This window comes from Micropterus salmoides, unplaced genomic scaffold (assembly GCF_014851395.1).
Source record: "Micropterus salmoides isolate LMB-PRFRI ecotype aquatic unplaced genomic scaffold, ASM1485139v1 Ms_hic_scaffold_14, whole genome shotgun sequence".
NCBI lineage: Eukaryota > Metazoa > Chordata > Actinopteri > Centrarchiformes > Centrarchidae > Micropterus > Micropterus salmoides.
In genome coordinates, this window is record NW_024040485.1 from 34,164,032 (window position 1) to 34,179,498 (window position 15,467).

Consider the following 15,467-nt stretch of genomic DNA (forward strand, 5'->3'; position numbering starts at 1 on the left):
GATCAACTGTCGGTGCAGTTATCAGGAAATGGAAGAAGCACCACACCACCGCCAACCTCCCTCGGTCTGGGCCTGCACACAAGATCTCGCCTCGTGGGGTGTCCCTGATCATGCGAACGGTGAGGAATCATCCCAAAACCACAAGGGGGGAACTGATGAATCAACTGAAGGCAGCTGGGACCACAGTTACAAAAGAAACGGTTGGTAACACACTACGCCGTCATGGATTGAAATCCTGCAGCGCACGCAAGGTCCCCCTGCTCAAGAAGAAACATGTACAGGCCCGCATGAAGTTCGCCATTCACCACCTGGACGACTCAGAAGAGGCCTGGAAGAAGGTGATGTGGTCAGATGAGACCAAAATAGAACTTTTTGGCCTCACCTCAACTCGTCGTGTTTGGAGGGCAAAGAACACCGAGTACAACCCAAAGAACACCATCCCCACCGTCAAGCATGGTGGTGGCAACATCATGCTTTGGGGGTGCTTTTCAGCCAAGGGGACGGGACAACTCCATCGTATTGAGGGGAGGATGGACGGGGCCATGTATCGTGGAATTCTGGACCAACATCTCCTTCCCTCAGTGAGAGAGCTGAAGATGGGTCGAGGATGGGTGTTTCCGCACGACAACGACCCTAAGCACACCGCCAAAGCAACAAAAGAGTGGCTGAAGAAGAAGCACATCAAGGTTCTGGAGTGGCCTAGCCAGTCTCCAGACCTGAATCCAATTGAAAATCTTTGGAGGGAGCTTAAAATTCGAGTTGCCAGGCGACAACCTCGGAACCTGAATGAATTGGAGGCTGTCTGCAGGGAGGAGTGGGCCAACATCCCTGCCGAAATGTGCACAAACCTTGTCACCAACTATAAAAACCGTTTGATATCTGTGCTGGCTTTTCTACAAAATATTAACATGCTGTTTGTCCAGGGGGTCAAATACTTGTTTTTCCTCATCAGATGGTTATCAATTTTAATAAATTCATATGATGTGATTTTCTGGAATTTTCTTTGGGATTCTGTCTTTCACTGTTAGAATGTACATATGATTAAAATTATAGATCGTTGCATTCTTTGTAAGTGGGCAAACCTGCAAAATCAGCAAGGGGTCAAATACTTATTTCCCCCACTGTAGCAACATGTAAAAGGAGATGGCAGACATGAAAATATATTTTGAATGCTTTTTATATGCTAAAGCAAGATTAAATAAATGTAATAAAGAATTCCAAATGTCACAGTGAAATATATCATTATCAAAATATTGCCTATAGACACACGCACACACCTGTCTATAGATTTGTCTCACTCTTAACCCTGCCTTGGCTGACCTCGTCCTTTCTCCCAGTACTGTATCCTCCTCCGATTATTTCCCACACAGTTTTGAACCTGGTATCTTATTTCCTCTACCTGCAGCTTTTGGTGTGCAGCAGTCTCTGTGACCATCTCCCTCTTATTTTATCGTAGCAGTCAGCCTTGGCAGCGGCTGCAGCACTACAGCAGGTCAGTCACTGTGAGCCAGTTCCAAATACTGTCAGCAATCTTTACATCTTGTCACGGTCACATATTTTGTTTAATCAGCTAATGTCTCCTAAGTTTGTTATAATATCGATAGTCACAGATCACCACCAGTAGTATCAGCAGCAACATCCCCAGCAACACCATCAACAGCCCACAGTGTTTAAAGCACGAGCTGGGTATTCCCTGTGTTTCTTTTTCAAAACTGTGTCATACCATTTGCTGATGTATCAATACAGGAGCATCAGTATACGCATATCAGCAAGGAATACATAACGATATATTTCCGTATCAATATTTTGAGAACAGCCCTATTTAAATCCTTGTTCCATGTGCCCCCTTTTATACTTTGAGTACCTGCCATGGTTCTGATAGCAGGCACTTTGAACTGTAGCCCATTATGTGACCTGAGCTCATGACTGCTTTGTAAAGTTAAAAATGTCCTGTTTAAATAATTTGGAAGTCTACCTAACATATCTTTGCAAGTGAAGGGATGACCATCTTTCCAGTCTGTCCAATATACAATGATGTATCCTGAAACTAGAGTTAGTGACATATCTGAGAGCTGAGTGATAAAGGGGGTCAAGTTTGGACAAGGTGGACAGAGAGGCAAACCTGTAGGTAGTGTCCCTATAATCAATCTGTGGCAGAAAAAGGCCAGCAACTAAGTGTTTTTGTGAAGCCATTGAAAAGCATGACTTTCACATATACAGAAAAGTCAACGTGAATTTTAATTTCTTTGCAAGATAATTAACATGGTATTTAAAATTTAGGTTTTTTTGTAAAACCAGATTCCCAGATATTTGTAATTATCAACAGACTGGATACAGACTCCATACAGGGTCGTGATGGAGAGGGGTGGTACCTTTGTTCGCCCAGTGGCAAAAATCATAATTTTAGTTTTGTGGGAATTTAGAAGCAACTTCAAATCTGACAGAGCATATTGCAGGGTATAAAAATCTGCCTGCACATTTGAAAAGGCAAACTCTGCTGTGGGGGCACAGGAGTACAGAACTGTGTCATCTGCATACAGATGATCCTTACAGAATTTAAACATCACAAACATTATTAATGTAAACTAGGAAAAGCGAGGGTCCCAAAACTGAGCCTTGTGGAACACTTTTTGTAACAAGGACTGGATCTGACATGTCGTTGCCATGTTTAACCATTTGTGAACGATTGGTCAGGTCATGTCAATCCAAACCTCAATATTATTAACACTACATCAAAATTTTTTAAATAATTAATTTGTGAAGCTGGAACGATAGATGATTTTCAACCAACTAATTGTTTCAGCTGTGCTTGAATAAACTGTTGGGTAATTAAATTAATTACAAAACATATTTTATAAACTCTTCATATGTAGTAAAATGCTTACTTTGTAATGTAACAAAAGCTGTTGTAGTGAAGAAAAAAGAACAATCTCTCTGTCTGAGTTTGGTGGAGACACAAAAAGTGGCATGAACAGAATATAATCATTTGTACATAAGTACAGTACTTCAGTAAATGTACGTAATTACTGTCCACCACTGAACGGCAGCATAAGATTCATTTCCAGAGCTGAAGGTACAGGTACGTAGAGAAACAAATAACTACAGATTAAATAGGGATATGTTGGAGTAAAGTGAGAACTGAGTGGGAAACAGCTCTTAAAATCCTTCTGCCAGTTATAAAATTTACGACTGAGAAAGATAAAACATCTATGGGACAATTTGATAAATGGGTTGAAATATGTTTCCTGCGAAATCAAATAAAAGAGACAAAACCTACCATTTAGGGCAGATATGCTCTATGCTATATAAACCAGAACTGAGGGAAAGGAAATACTTTACTGGTTGCACCTCTGTATGTTTGTTTGAGCCTTTGTAAAGAATAAAATTCTTAGACATCTTGACTCGATTCTTTATTCCAGAAGACTCACTAAAGAAAAAGTTCAAATACATCTGACAATAAATTATGGACTGTAAGTTTGATGCCTTGTAATAATAAGCTGGTATGTAACGTCGGCCAGAGTCCCACTGCACTTTCACATCCAGACAAGGATGGACAAACACCTTAATGTTTCACTCCAAAGCCTGAGTCATGACCAGTTTCACACCAGTGTTTGGAGACAGAATAAGCTCCATGTTTGCACAGACTGCCTTAATTGTTAGAGGGGGAGATGTCCAACCATAATTAACACAAACATCTCTGCTTTCACTGTCAGTAATGCGGCAGCTCCAGAGATCGAAGCACCTAAATCAGCCCTTGGAAGAGTCTAGAAAGGACGTGACTGCCCCATTGTGGGAGTGAGGGAGTGTTTGCTGAAGCCTCTACTTTCACTGTGGTAAACTGGTGGTAGCAGCTCTTAACCATTCGCTCTCAGTGGAATATCCTGTTTGAAATGGTCGACACCACCGAGCTGGTTTGGAGATCCTTATGTGTTCTGAACATGCTTCATATTTTAGCCCTTTATCTGGAGAAGCTGTGGACAGGCTGGCAAACTGACAGGCCTTTAATATGATGCTGATACCATATTAAAAACATTCACTAATTGATCCTAATTGTCACACTAGGAAAGGAGAGAGTGAGGAAAATGTGTTGAGTGTAAAGTTGTCAGTCGGGGAATAACACAGGGCTGTGAATGAGCCTCGTCACTGTGATCAGGCTCCTCCTTCTAATCCACCAACTTAGTGTTGATGAAGACTAAACAGAGAGATCACAGCCTTCTTTATACTTGCTGTTTTACAGAATGCAGAGCACAAAAAGACAACGTGCTGCAACCAGAAGGAGACGTGACTGCTGCTGAAGGAGAGCCAGTAACACTTGGCTGTCTATATAACAGCAGTTCAACAAATAATTATCTCTTCTGGTACAAACAGGATGGAAACAACAGCCCCACATTTATACTGAGACGCTTTAAGATCGGCGAGGGGAAAACAGAGGACGAGTACAAGGAGAGATTTTCATCCACACTGGATTCCACCTCAAGATCAGTTCCTCTGAAGATCCAGAAGCTTCAGCTGACTGACTCTGCTGTGTACTACTGTGCTCTGCAGCCCACAGTGACAGGAAACACCAAAACTCTGTACAAAAACCTTTGGAGCAAAGACAACAGAATACTCCACAACGTCCACTAGAGGGAGTCACACAATGTTAAACTTCAGTTTATCATACAGTCTGGATTCATTGCACTGATAATAAAAACTAAGAAAAATTTGACATAAACATTAAAAAAATGATTTAGAGTGTTTATATCTCTGACACACTGATGATGATGATGATAAGGAGAGTGATGTAAACTACGTAGATAAAATTTTGTTTACATTTATATTCATTTGAGTACCTGATGTTGTTAACACACCAACTTATTTGCCACTTGAAGAATAAAGACAATACAAATACAAATCTCCCTGAACTTCCTGTCCTGAGGTTTCCATCAGTTTTCCTCCATGTTAAGGCAGGACAGTATGGGGAGTCTTCACTGATGCTGCTGGATGTAAAACCCAGTGAGACTCTGTATGTGATACTGGACTGTACTCAGAAACTAGACCTGATCTCAGCATCCAGATGTGGGTTTTGTTAGTCTGAAGGAATATTCCAGTGAAAATGTCTCGTTTCACTATCAAATCCTCTCCACCTGTAAGCTTGAAAGGTGACTCAACAGTTTGTAGCATCACTTTGTTAATTGCTGCTGTAAATCCACAACTTCAGAGATGTGGGGAGGTGATAACGCAGCACAGAAGTAGAGTCTTTAACTATGTTGAGTTTGGAAAATGCTGAACAAACAGATCATCAGCTGACAACTGGATTATGCTGCTGGACTAGTTTGAAGTTTCAGTGGCATCTTTTCTTCTTCTGTGGTCTGATTCTGATTGGCCACTAGATGACACTGTAGCTGCTGTTAATCCAAGCTGAGCCACATTATCAAGTAGGCGGTGCACTACTTCTGCACTGTGTTCAACCATTCTGTCAATAATAACTGCTGCTGTGAAGAGAACAATTCTCAGACTGAATGTTGAACATCAGCTAGTTTCTCCTGTTGATTTAAACCTTGTTGTAGAGATGGAACATTGGCTGGGGATTATTCTTGCTGCTCTTTTCTTTGGTAAGATAGAAAGCACAACATCTTTTTATTCTTTTCTAAAGATTTATGGAAACAGCTGAGCTGTTTGTGTCCACAGAGTAACACTGTACAGCTGCCATTTTCCACTGTCTTCTCCTCTCAGCCTCATGAACAATGTTAGTCTAATGGCTTAATTTGCTCTACTTTTTCCAGGACTAATAGCTGGAGACACAATCTCTCCTGTACGAGAGGAAGTCAGTGAAAGAGAAGGACAATCTGTCACACTCACATGTAACTATCAGACAACTTATAGCAGTCCTGCCCTTTACTGGTACAAACATCATTCTGACCTTCAGGCACCTCAGTTTATACTCTGGAAAGGAGCAAAATCATGGAGTGGTAGACAATATATTCCTGATGAACGACATGGATCTGAAACATCAGCAACATCAACTACACTGACCATCAGAGATCTAACCCTGGCAGACACAGCTCTCTACTACTGTGCTCTAGAAACACAGTGATACAAAGTGTAGAAGAGGCTGTACAAAAACCTGAACCCAGATATCTGACTACTTACTCTTCAAAGAGGAGGGAAGTGGTATTCAAACCACAGCTTCATATCAGATGGATTCTGCTAATTCCTGTTTTATCAGAGTCACTGTGGTTCCAGCTGCTAATGAAACACTGGGGGAGGATTCACAGGAGCAGCAAATCCACATCAGAGAGAAACCACCTGCAGGAGGCTTCAAACACAAGCCCATTTTTCCATTACAACAAATAAATGTATACTGAAACTAAAATTAATAATGTGTCAGATCTGACCTTCAACATGTCCAACAGAGACCACAGTCCCTATAATATGAAACAATTCCATACACAAGGTTTGCCTTCAGGCTCAGCTTCCTCTTCACCACAACGGTCTTGTCATGGGCAGCTGAGTGCAGGAGCAGAGAGCTGAGGTGCAGACCCAAATGCACCCAAAACTAAGCAGGCTTACGCTGGGAGCACAGCGGCAAATGTTCAAACAAAAGGTAACGCCAAACAAAACATAATCCAAAGGGAAGAGTCCGAGAACAAAGAACAAAGTACAATCCAACAACATAATTCAAAGCGCAGGGACGGGACAGAACACGCAACACAGACAAAGGACGTGACAAAGACTGAACAAAACTGAGGTCTTAAATACACAAGTAAACGAGCAGGGCGGGAGTGCACAGGTGAAAGACATGAGGAGCTAATCAGGCACAGCAGACACACAGTGAAACAGCAAGCTAACCAGGCAAGAAAGTAATACAGAACAGAATAAACCGAAATGACTATAAACACAACAATACACAGATCCATAAAGAAAAAAGGCAGAGGTAACAAACTAATAATCAAGACAATACACTAACCAACAACAGGAACAAAGCTAGACAAGAACACCAGGCACAGAAGATTACAAAATAAAACAGGAAGTAAAGTACACAGGAACACACAAGGAAAGATCTACCAAAGTAAAACACAAAACATGGAAAGACTGCAAAATCAGGGCATGGACAGAGACAGGACCAAACAGGAGACAGGACTATACTAGAACATGGAGACATAAGACTAAGTACTAAGACACAGATCAAAATAATAAAACACAGAAGTACACAGACCAGGAATGACACTAAACATGAACTAAAGCACACAACTAAGAACAAAAGGCACTGGACTAAGAACTGAGGCTAAGAAGTAAAATGCAAGACTAAGAACTCCAGAAGATAAGAGGCCAGACAGATACTAAGAAAACTTAAACATGAGAATGAACAAAAGACTTAAACATGATCAAATAATGAACCACAGAAATACAAAACCCAAAACCATGAAACCAGATACTAAGTAAACTAGAACATGTGCCTGAATAAAAATAAACAAGGCTACAGAGAGAAACTCAGAACCAAAAACGGACTTAAACAGGAAAGACATGAACACAAAACCACACTCCTAACAGGTCTGGTACAACGCCTGCATGACTGCTGACGCCGCACCAATCTGCCTGTCGATGTCATGCTTCATTTTACCGTCACCGGTGAACAAGACCACAAGATACTTGAAGTCCGTCACTTGGAGCAACAACTCTCTCCCACCCAACAAGGAGCCATCCGGCGTTTTCCAGCAGAGAACCATGACTTCAGACATGGAGGTGCTGACCACTTCACATTCAATGCAACTCGTCCCAGTTCATGTTGGAGGTCACAGTGTGATGAAGCCAACAGAGCCACATCATCTGCAAATAGCAGAGAAAAAATGCTCAGGCCCCCAAACCGAACACCCTCCTCCCCCCGGATGCTCCTTCAGATTTTGTTCATGAAAGTTACAAACATAATCTGCGACAAGGGACAAACCAGCCAGCCCAACACCCACCTGCTGAGTGTACAAACACAGCTCTCACTCTGGTTTTGTAGGGACAGGATGTCTCGTAGCAACAGCCATGGTACCATGAATATGTTTTTATGATGTTTTAAATTGTCACCTGGTGAAATATCAAAAGTTAATACGTGATGTTTTAAAATATACAGTCGGGTTGACTTAAGCACTGACCGATCGATTTTCGCCTCAAACTGCAAATGGGAAGTCACGGATGATCACATTGTCTTGTCTTCATATGCATGCCACACACCTCCTTGAAGCTAGGAGGCTCAGCTACATCTCAAACAGACCATTTTTATCCACACCTAACCAACCACGCATCTAAATGAACTTATATCACAACATAAATTGCTCTGTAATCACTGTACAGGGCTGCAGTTCATCTCATCTCATCCTACTACGACCACTCTAAAGAAAGCTGAGCTCCAGCTCTGATCAGCTGTATAACTCCTATCAATCAACTCACAAAACTCAGAGCCGACTAATAACAAACGCAGCAATATGTGCTTACAGTTACAACGCTGACATACTTTTGTCTTTTCCCTGGATTCAGTCCAAAAACAGCTGTTTTCTGTGTCAATAGAGCCCGCCATCTTGGTATTGCACAATCAGTGAGCTCTTTAGGCAGGGTACACCCTGGACAGGTCGCCGATCCATCACGGGGCCACACATAGACAAACAACCAGTCACACTCACACCTAAGGACAATATAGGGTCACCAATCAACCTAGCCTGCATGTCTTTGGACGGTGGGAGGAAGCCGGAGCACCTGGAGAGAATCCACGCAGACACGGGGAGAACATCTCTACACAGAAAGGCCGGGGCCGGGTTCGAGCCTGCAACCTTCTTGCTGTGAGGCGACAGCGCTAACCACTATACCACCGTGCCGCTTCTTTAGGTTTCTTTTCTCATCAAAATGAAGGAGAGAAGAAGAGTTGCTTTGGAACAGATGGTCATTATCGGCCTCTACTGGCCCGTATGAGCTACACAGACATCCAGTGTACCATCAGTTCGTCTCTTCAATACGAAGAGAACGAGCCCACCTACAGCCCTGTAGGAGGTTCTGTTATCAACTTGTATGCCTGTAAAGCATGGGAGTGCTTTAGGTCACAGGAATGTTGATCAATATTCACTGTTTTTAATCAATATTTCAATGTTTTGGAAGCTTTATATTTTTTGGAACATGGTTGTATGGACAGAAATAGTGTTTTGAAGAAAACTCCCAGTACATTTATATTTAAGCTGAGGCTTTTATTCAAAGCGACTTACTATTGCTACACATGTCAGAGCCTCTGGAGCAACTAGGGGTTAAGTGTCTTGCTCAGGGACACATTGGTGAATGTGTCACAGTGGGGGATTGAACCCGGGTCTCTCACACCAAAGGCATAGTCTTATCCACTGCACCATCACCAAATGGTTCATTTACAGTTTCTCCATATCCCTTAGTTTCTGGCCTCAAAGGAGACCAGAATTATGCAGCTAGGCGTGATGGTTGAGGAGTTATTACTGATTTATTTTAGGTATGTTATTTTAGGCCTTTTTTTCCTGGAAGTAGGTGTTAGTTTCCAAGAGGTTGAATCTCAAAATTGTTTCAGCTTTAAAACGCCTTCAATTTATATCCAAAAGACAAAACTATTAAAGTGCAAACAACATAAAATCATGATGTTCAAATATTTATTGCCATTTTATGAACAAAAACAGAATTAAGAGGCATTAGCAGATTTAGAATGAGACCCAGCTGTGATGAAGAGCTTCAGAAATGAAACTACTGTGAAATATGAGTCTCCTCCTACTGACTGCAGAGCTGCTTCATGGCAGAGAACTCTTTGATTCCAGCTGTGAACATCAGACCAAACACAACTGACAGAACGTGTTCATACTGAACATTCAGTTCCAGCATTTCTCCTCTGTCAACATGGAGAAACTCGCTGCACTTTTGTTCTTTTCAGCTCTCGTAGGTACGTGTGTTTCTGACAGTGAGTGCTGGTTTTAAATGATGGATGTCTGCCTTTGGAACAGAACTCTGAATCTAACATGTTGTTTCCCTCACTAGGTAACACCTTGGAAGATGATATTACTGCCAGCAGAGCTGAAGTGTTCTCATCAGAGGGCCGTAGTGTTACTCTGTCCTGTAGCTATTCAGTTAAAGCCGAGAATCTCCAGTGGTATCGACAGGATCCTGGATCAGCTCCTCAGTTCCTTCTCCTGATCACTGATGCAAAAGAGCCTTCAGTGGTGGAAGCAAAACCTCCACACCCTCAACTGACCGCTAACCTGAATGAGGAGAGGAATCGAGTCGATCTGCAGATCTCCTCTGCTGCAGTGACAGACTCTGCTGTGTACTACTGTGCTGTGAGGCCCACAGTGACAGGAAACACCAAAACTCTGTACAAAAACCTTTGGAGCAAAGACAACAGAATACTCCACAACGTCCACTAGAGGGAGTCACACACTGTTAAACTTCAGTGTGATGATGCAGTCTGGATTTATTTCAACTTGAACAAATTTATGTATTACTGTCAATATACTGTATGTACTGTTGTACTCCAGTATTGGAGAAAAGCATGTTCACAGTTTGAATGAAGCATGTCTATAAACTGGTTGGCATCAGACTCAGGTTTTCATTGCTTTTGTTCTCATCTTTATAAAAGAAGTTTCTCAGTTTTTCTGTCAGGATGTGATTTCTTGTGGTGTACCACAGGGTTCAATCCTAGGTCCTCTCAGATCAAATTATTTTTAATACACAACATCAGGTTCCATTATTTTGCCGACAATATTGGATTATAGATCCCATCATAAAATCCAGAAATCATGGCAGCTGGTTTAATTCATGTGAAGTTCTGGTGTTCCAGACCTTCCTACAACTGAGTGAGTCTAGAAATTTGATTTTTGCCCCTTCAGCTGAAGGGAATAATCTTATATTCCAATAGGCTACAATTGCATTAAATGTCAATCCACCCAGCAGTGATGTCCAAACCAACAATACAGTATAATATCTGAAATGCAAGCATTAACCAGATGGCAGTAACAAAGATGTGTTCAATAATATATATAACTAAATTATTCAGTTTGGATAGCTTTAAAAAATTGCAGATGCTTGCCTTGTCTTTAAGGTGTTACATGGGCTAGCCCCTCCCCGACTTAACAATTCATAAAGCAGAAGTATAGCAGAGGGTATGCCTTATATTCAAGAATCTTGAAATACGATTTCAGACACCCTAAATTGTTGTTTTTTATACGTACTGTAATGTTTAGCACCATGCTGGAAGGAGGAGACATGGACTCAGGAGTTCTTCATCTGGTGCTTCAATTTATTTCTTCACCAGACACGTGGAAAGTGCAGTAGTGCAAGGGTGAATTATTGCAAAAATATATCAAAAATTAAATAACAAAAACAACGAGGAAACTAAGTACAAACTATTAAAATTATCATTACAAACTGCTATTAAACAACACACAAAAAAAACCTTTTTCAGGGCCTGACTATTGGGCTCTAGCACATGTGCCCTTCCAGGCCAAAGCTGTTCTGCTGAGAGGAGCCTCTGCCTCCTTCCTTTATACCAGAAGCCCCTCCTACAAGACAAACCAAAGTTAATTGGAAATCTATTAAACACCAATATGTTACCTCAACAGTCCAGAATATTTCTGGCTACATCAATACACAATATATCAACTATAAAACCAGAAATGAAATGTTACATGCTGAACAAAGCTTCTCAAAACAGCAACTTAAGGTACTCCAGTACCTCTGTACTGGCTCACACTGTAAATTACTCCACACTCCATCACTTCCTGTTTGGACGACCGGACTGTGAATGGACAGAAGATGGCAGAGGGAAGTGACGGATCAGGAAGTGAATTAGGAATGGAAACAGGCGGCGGCAGAAATGGAAAATGGAAAATTGTGGAAAAGGGAAATAGCAAACGAAAACGGTGGAAAAAGAGTAAGCAAAATGAGAGTTCTCACTCAGAGGAAACCGATAATGAGCAACATCTAGCTTCAACAGAAGGTAGAAACGAAGAGTACAAAGTAATGATTAAAATGATTCAGGAGGGAGCCTCATTCGACGAGTGGAACCCGGTTCATTTAACAAAAGCTATAAACAAGTTGGTTGGCAATGTGAAAAGTGCACGAGTAATGAGAAATGGAGCACTGATGGTTTTTTGCAGGGACACTGATCAGCAAAGGAAGGCTGTTCTGCTTAACAAAATTGAAGATAGTGCGATATGTTATGGAATGAAGGGTTACTTGTCAGTAGAACAAGTCAAGGAAAATGTGGAAGGAGCACGGGTAGCCGAGGCAAAACGCTTGAAAACAACACGTAATGGTGAAAGATGTGACAGCTTGTCTGTTATGATTGTTTTTGATGAGGAAAGTCTACCATCTAAAGTATATATAGGTTATACAGTGCTACGATGTCAAACATTATGTTCCCCCACCTCTGAGGTGCTTTAAGTGTCAAAAATATGGACATGTAGCAGCTGTATGTAAGGGCAAACCAAGGTGTGGAAGATGCGGTGGTGAACATGAGTACGGGAAATGCGTAAATGGAGCTAAGCTAAAATGCTGTAACTGTGGAGGAGAACACAGCTCGGCCTACAGGGGATGCGAGGCTAGTAAGAGAGCTGTAGAAATACAGAGAATTAAAACATCAGAAGGGATAATATACGCTGAAGCAACCAACAGAGTAGGTTGGCAACCAGACAGACCAAACAATAAACAAGCTAGTGCAGAATGTAAAAAAGAAAAAATGAGGTTGTTTTGTTTATGGTCGAAGTGGTAAATTGCTCTGTGCAAACAGAGAAGAAAACAGAAAAATCTAAATAATAGTTGAAGCAGCAGAAAAGTACTTGGGAATCAAGGGGTTAGTGTGGGAGGAGGTTGAGGAACAATTAAGTGGAGGAACACCAACCTCACAAGCACTGTCATGGGGTGGTGGATCTTCATGATCCTAACTATACTGCAATGGAATTCAAGAAGTCTAATTGCTAATGGACAGGAATTTAAGCATTTTATCTCAAACCTCCAAGATAAACCCAATATTACATGCATACAGGAAACATGGCTAAAACCACAATGGGACTTTGTAATTCAGGGTTACACAGCAATTAGGAATGATTGGGTGAATGGAAAAGGTGGTGGGGTAGCAACGTTTGTGCTAAATGGGACAAGGTTTAGTTTGATGAGTGTAGGAAAAGAGCATGAAGCAATAGTAGTCAAAAGCTGAACTAACAATAATTAATTATTATAACCCTTGCAATAGATTAAATTTAGACACATTGAATACTGTGGGTGGGCAAACACGGGATAAAGTGGTCTGGTGCGGTGATTTTAATGCACATAGTACACTGTGGGGAAAAAGACAGATACTAATGGATTAATCATAGAGGAATTAATTGTGGATAAGGGATTAGTTTGCATGAATGATGAAGTGGCACCAGATACAGTGTTCAAAATACAGAAAGTGCAATTGACTTAACATTAGTATATCAGGGAGTAGCAGGCATTACCACATGGGAGGTGTTAAATACATCATCAGGAGGTAGTGATCACTACCCGATAATAGTTAAGATCGGAGTAGAGATACATGATGAGGAAAACTCAAGAATAAAAAGGTGGAAACTAGATGGAGCAGATTGGGACACATTTCAAAAATTATGTAAAAATAAGTGTGAGAGTTTAATCAGAGAAGATTTATCAGATGGGGACCAATGTAATAAAAAGTTGGTGGGAGTCATTATAAATGCAGCAGAGGAAACGATACCAAGAAGTACAGGGAGCAGAGTGAAAAAGAATGGACCATGGTGGGATGTAAATTGTAGCAAAGCTATTAAAAGAAGAAACAAGGCATTTAGGCAGTTAAAAAAACATCGTTCACTAGAGACATTAATTACAAAAGATCACAGGCCATAGTCCGGAAGACTATAAGAGCAACAAAACGTGAATACTGGAGGGATTACTGCAATAAGACTGGAAGAGAGACATCACTGGCTGATATTTGGGGAATGGTTAGAAAAATGAGTGGAATCAGAAGGAGTTATATAATGCCAGTCTTAATAAGTGGCAATAAAACAGCAATCAGTAATGTGGAGAAGGTAGAAATGTTGGCAGAAACATTAGTTCAAGTACACAGTTCAGATAATTTATTAGTCGAGGCCAGAAAGTGCAGAGACAACACTCTTGCCATGAACCCAGGTGTCAATATACAGAAGAGCACAACAACTGATGATTTAGATGGCACCCTATGAATAAGAGGACGGAATTTGAAATTTATTCAGAAAAAATTACAGGCAGCAATTGTGGAGGTGGACAGTGGGCAAATAACTGGGGTTTTAAGGTGTCGGGTGCAAAGACACAAGTGATATGTTTTTCCAGGAGACATAAAGAAGTGTCCTTAAAAATATATGATCAAACCCTTGAAAAAGTAAAAGTTATCAGACTGTTTGGAGTGTTGTTTGATGAAAAGTTGACCTGGAAACAGCACACCGATAAGGTCAAAGACAAATGCAAAAAAATCAATAACCTTTTAAGATGTCTGTCAGGAAGGGACTGGGGGGCCACTACAACATCATTGCTTAAAATATATCAGACCTTGATGAGATCTACACTAGATTTTGGATGTATAGCATATATGTCAGGAGCAGAATGGCATCTTAAAAAACTAGATGTGGAACAGGCACAAGCGTTAAGGACATGCAGTGGAGCATTTAAGACCTGTCCAGTGGCTGCCATGCAAGTGGAATTGGGGGAACAGCCACTAAGAATAAGAAGAACAAGAATTATGCTAACATACTGGGCTAATCTTCAGGGACACTGTAGCTCTCACCCCGCGCTAAAGCCAGCCTAGAAGAATGTTGGGAACACAATAAAAGTAGCTGTTTCAGTTTTGGATGGGTGGGAAATGCGAAAGCAGAAAGTCTTGGCCTGTGCAGTATAAAATATATCCCAGTAGTCCCATATCCAGATCTTCCTCCGTGGTTTTTTGTAAATCCATCCATTGACCTGCATGTACAGCAAATAATCAAAAAGAAACCCAAGCAAACACACGGGAAGAATAGCAGAAAGTTACATAGAGCAGCATATAGAGATAACCACATGGTCTTTACTGATGGCTCTAAAGATCCAGAGACTGGACGGACAGGAGCTGCCATATACATCCCAGCATACAAACTAGGCATTAAAAAGAGAACCAGATCATCTGTCAGTATATACAGTTGAGCTTATGGCCATTTTGATGGCATTACAGTGGATAGAAGAAAATAAGGAAAGCAAGGTGGTCATTGCATCAGATAGCTGGGCAGCGCTCACCAGTATTAAATCTGTTAAGTCCTGTAGGCTGGATCTGGTATTTAGTATTCATAGCTCTCTATGTAGATTATATCATAAGGGCTGGACTGTCGCTTTGTTTGGGTTCCTGCCCATGTAGGGGTAGAAGGAAATGAAGACGCTGATATTCTGGCAAAACAAGCACTTAAATCAAAGTCAGTTGATATACAAGTTCTGCAAGTAAATCT

At 41.2% G+C, this 15,467-nt stretch overlaps 1 gene segment (V, D, J or C); it reads left to right on the forward strand.

Moving 5' to 3' along the window:
* Positions 1–9,662: 9,662 nt before the first annotated feature.
* LOC119901635 lies at positions 9,663–15,127 on the forward strand. The segment is given in 3 exon segments: positions 9,663–9,910; positions 10,006–10,301; positions 15,074–15,127. Coding segments are annotated over 3 exon segments (393 nt in total).
* The last annotated feature ends 340 nt before the right edge of the window (positions 15,128–15,467 follow it).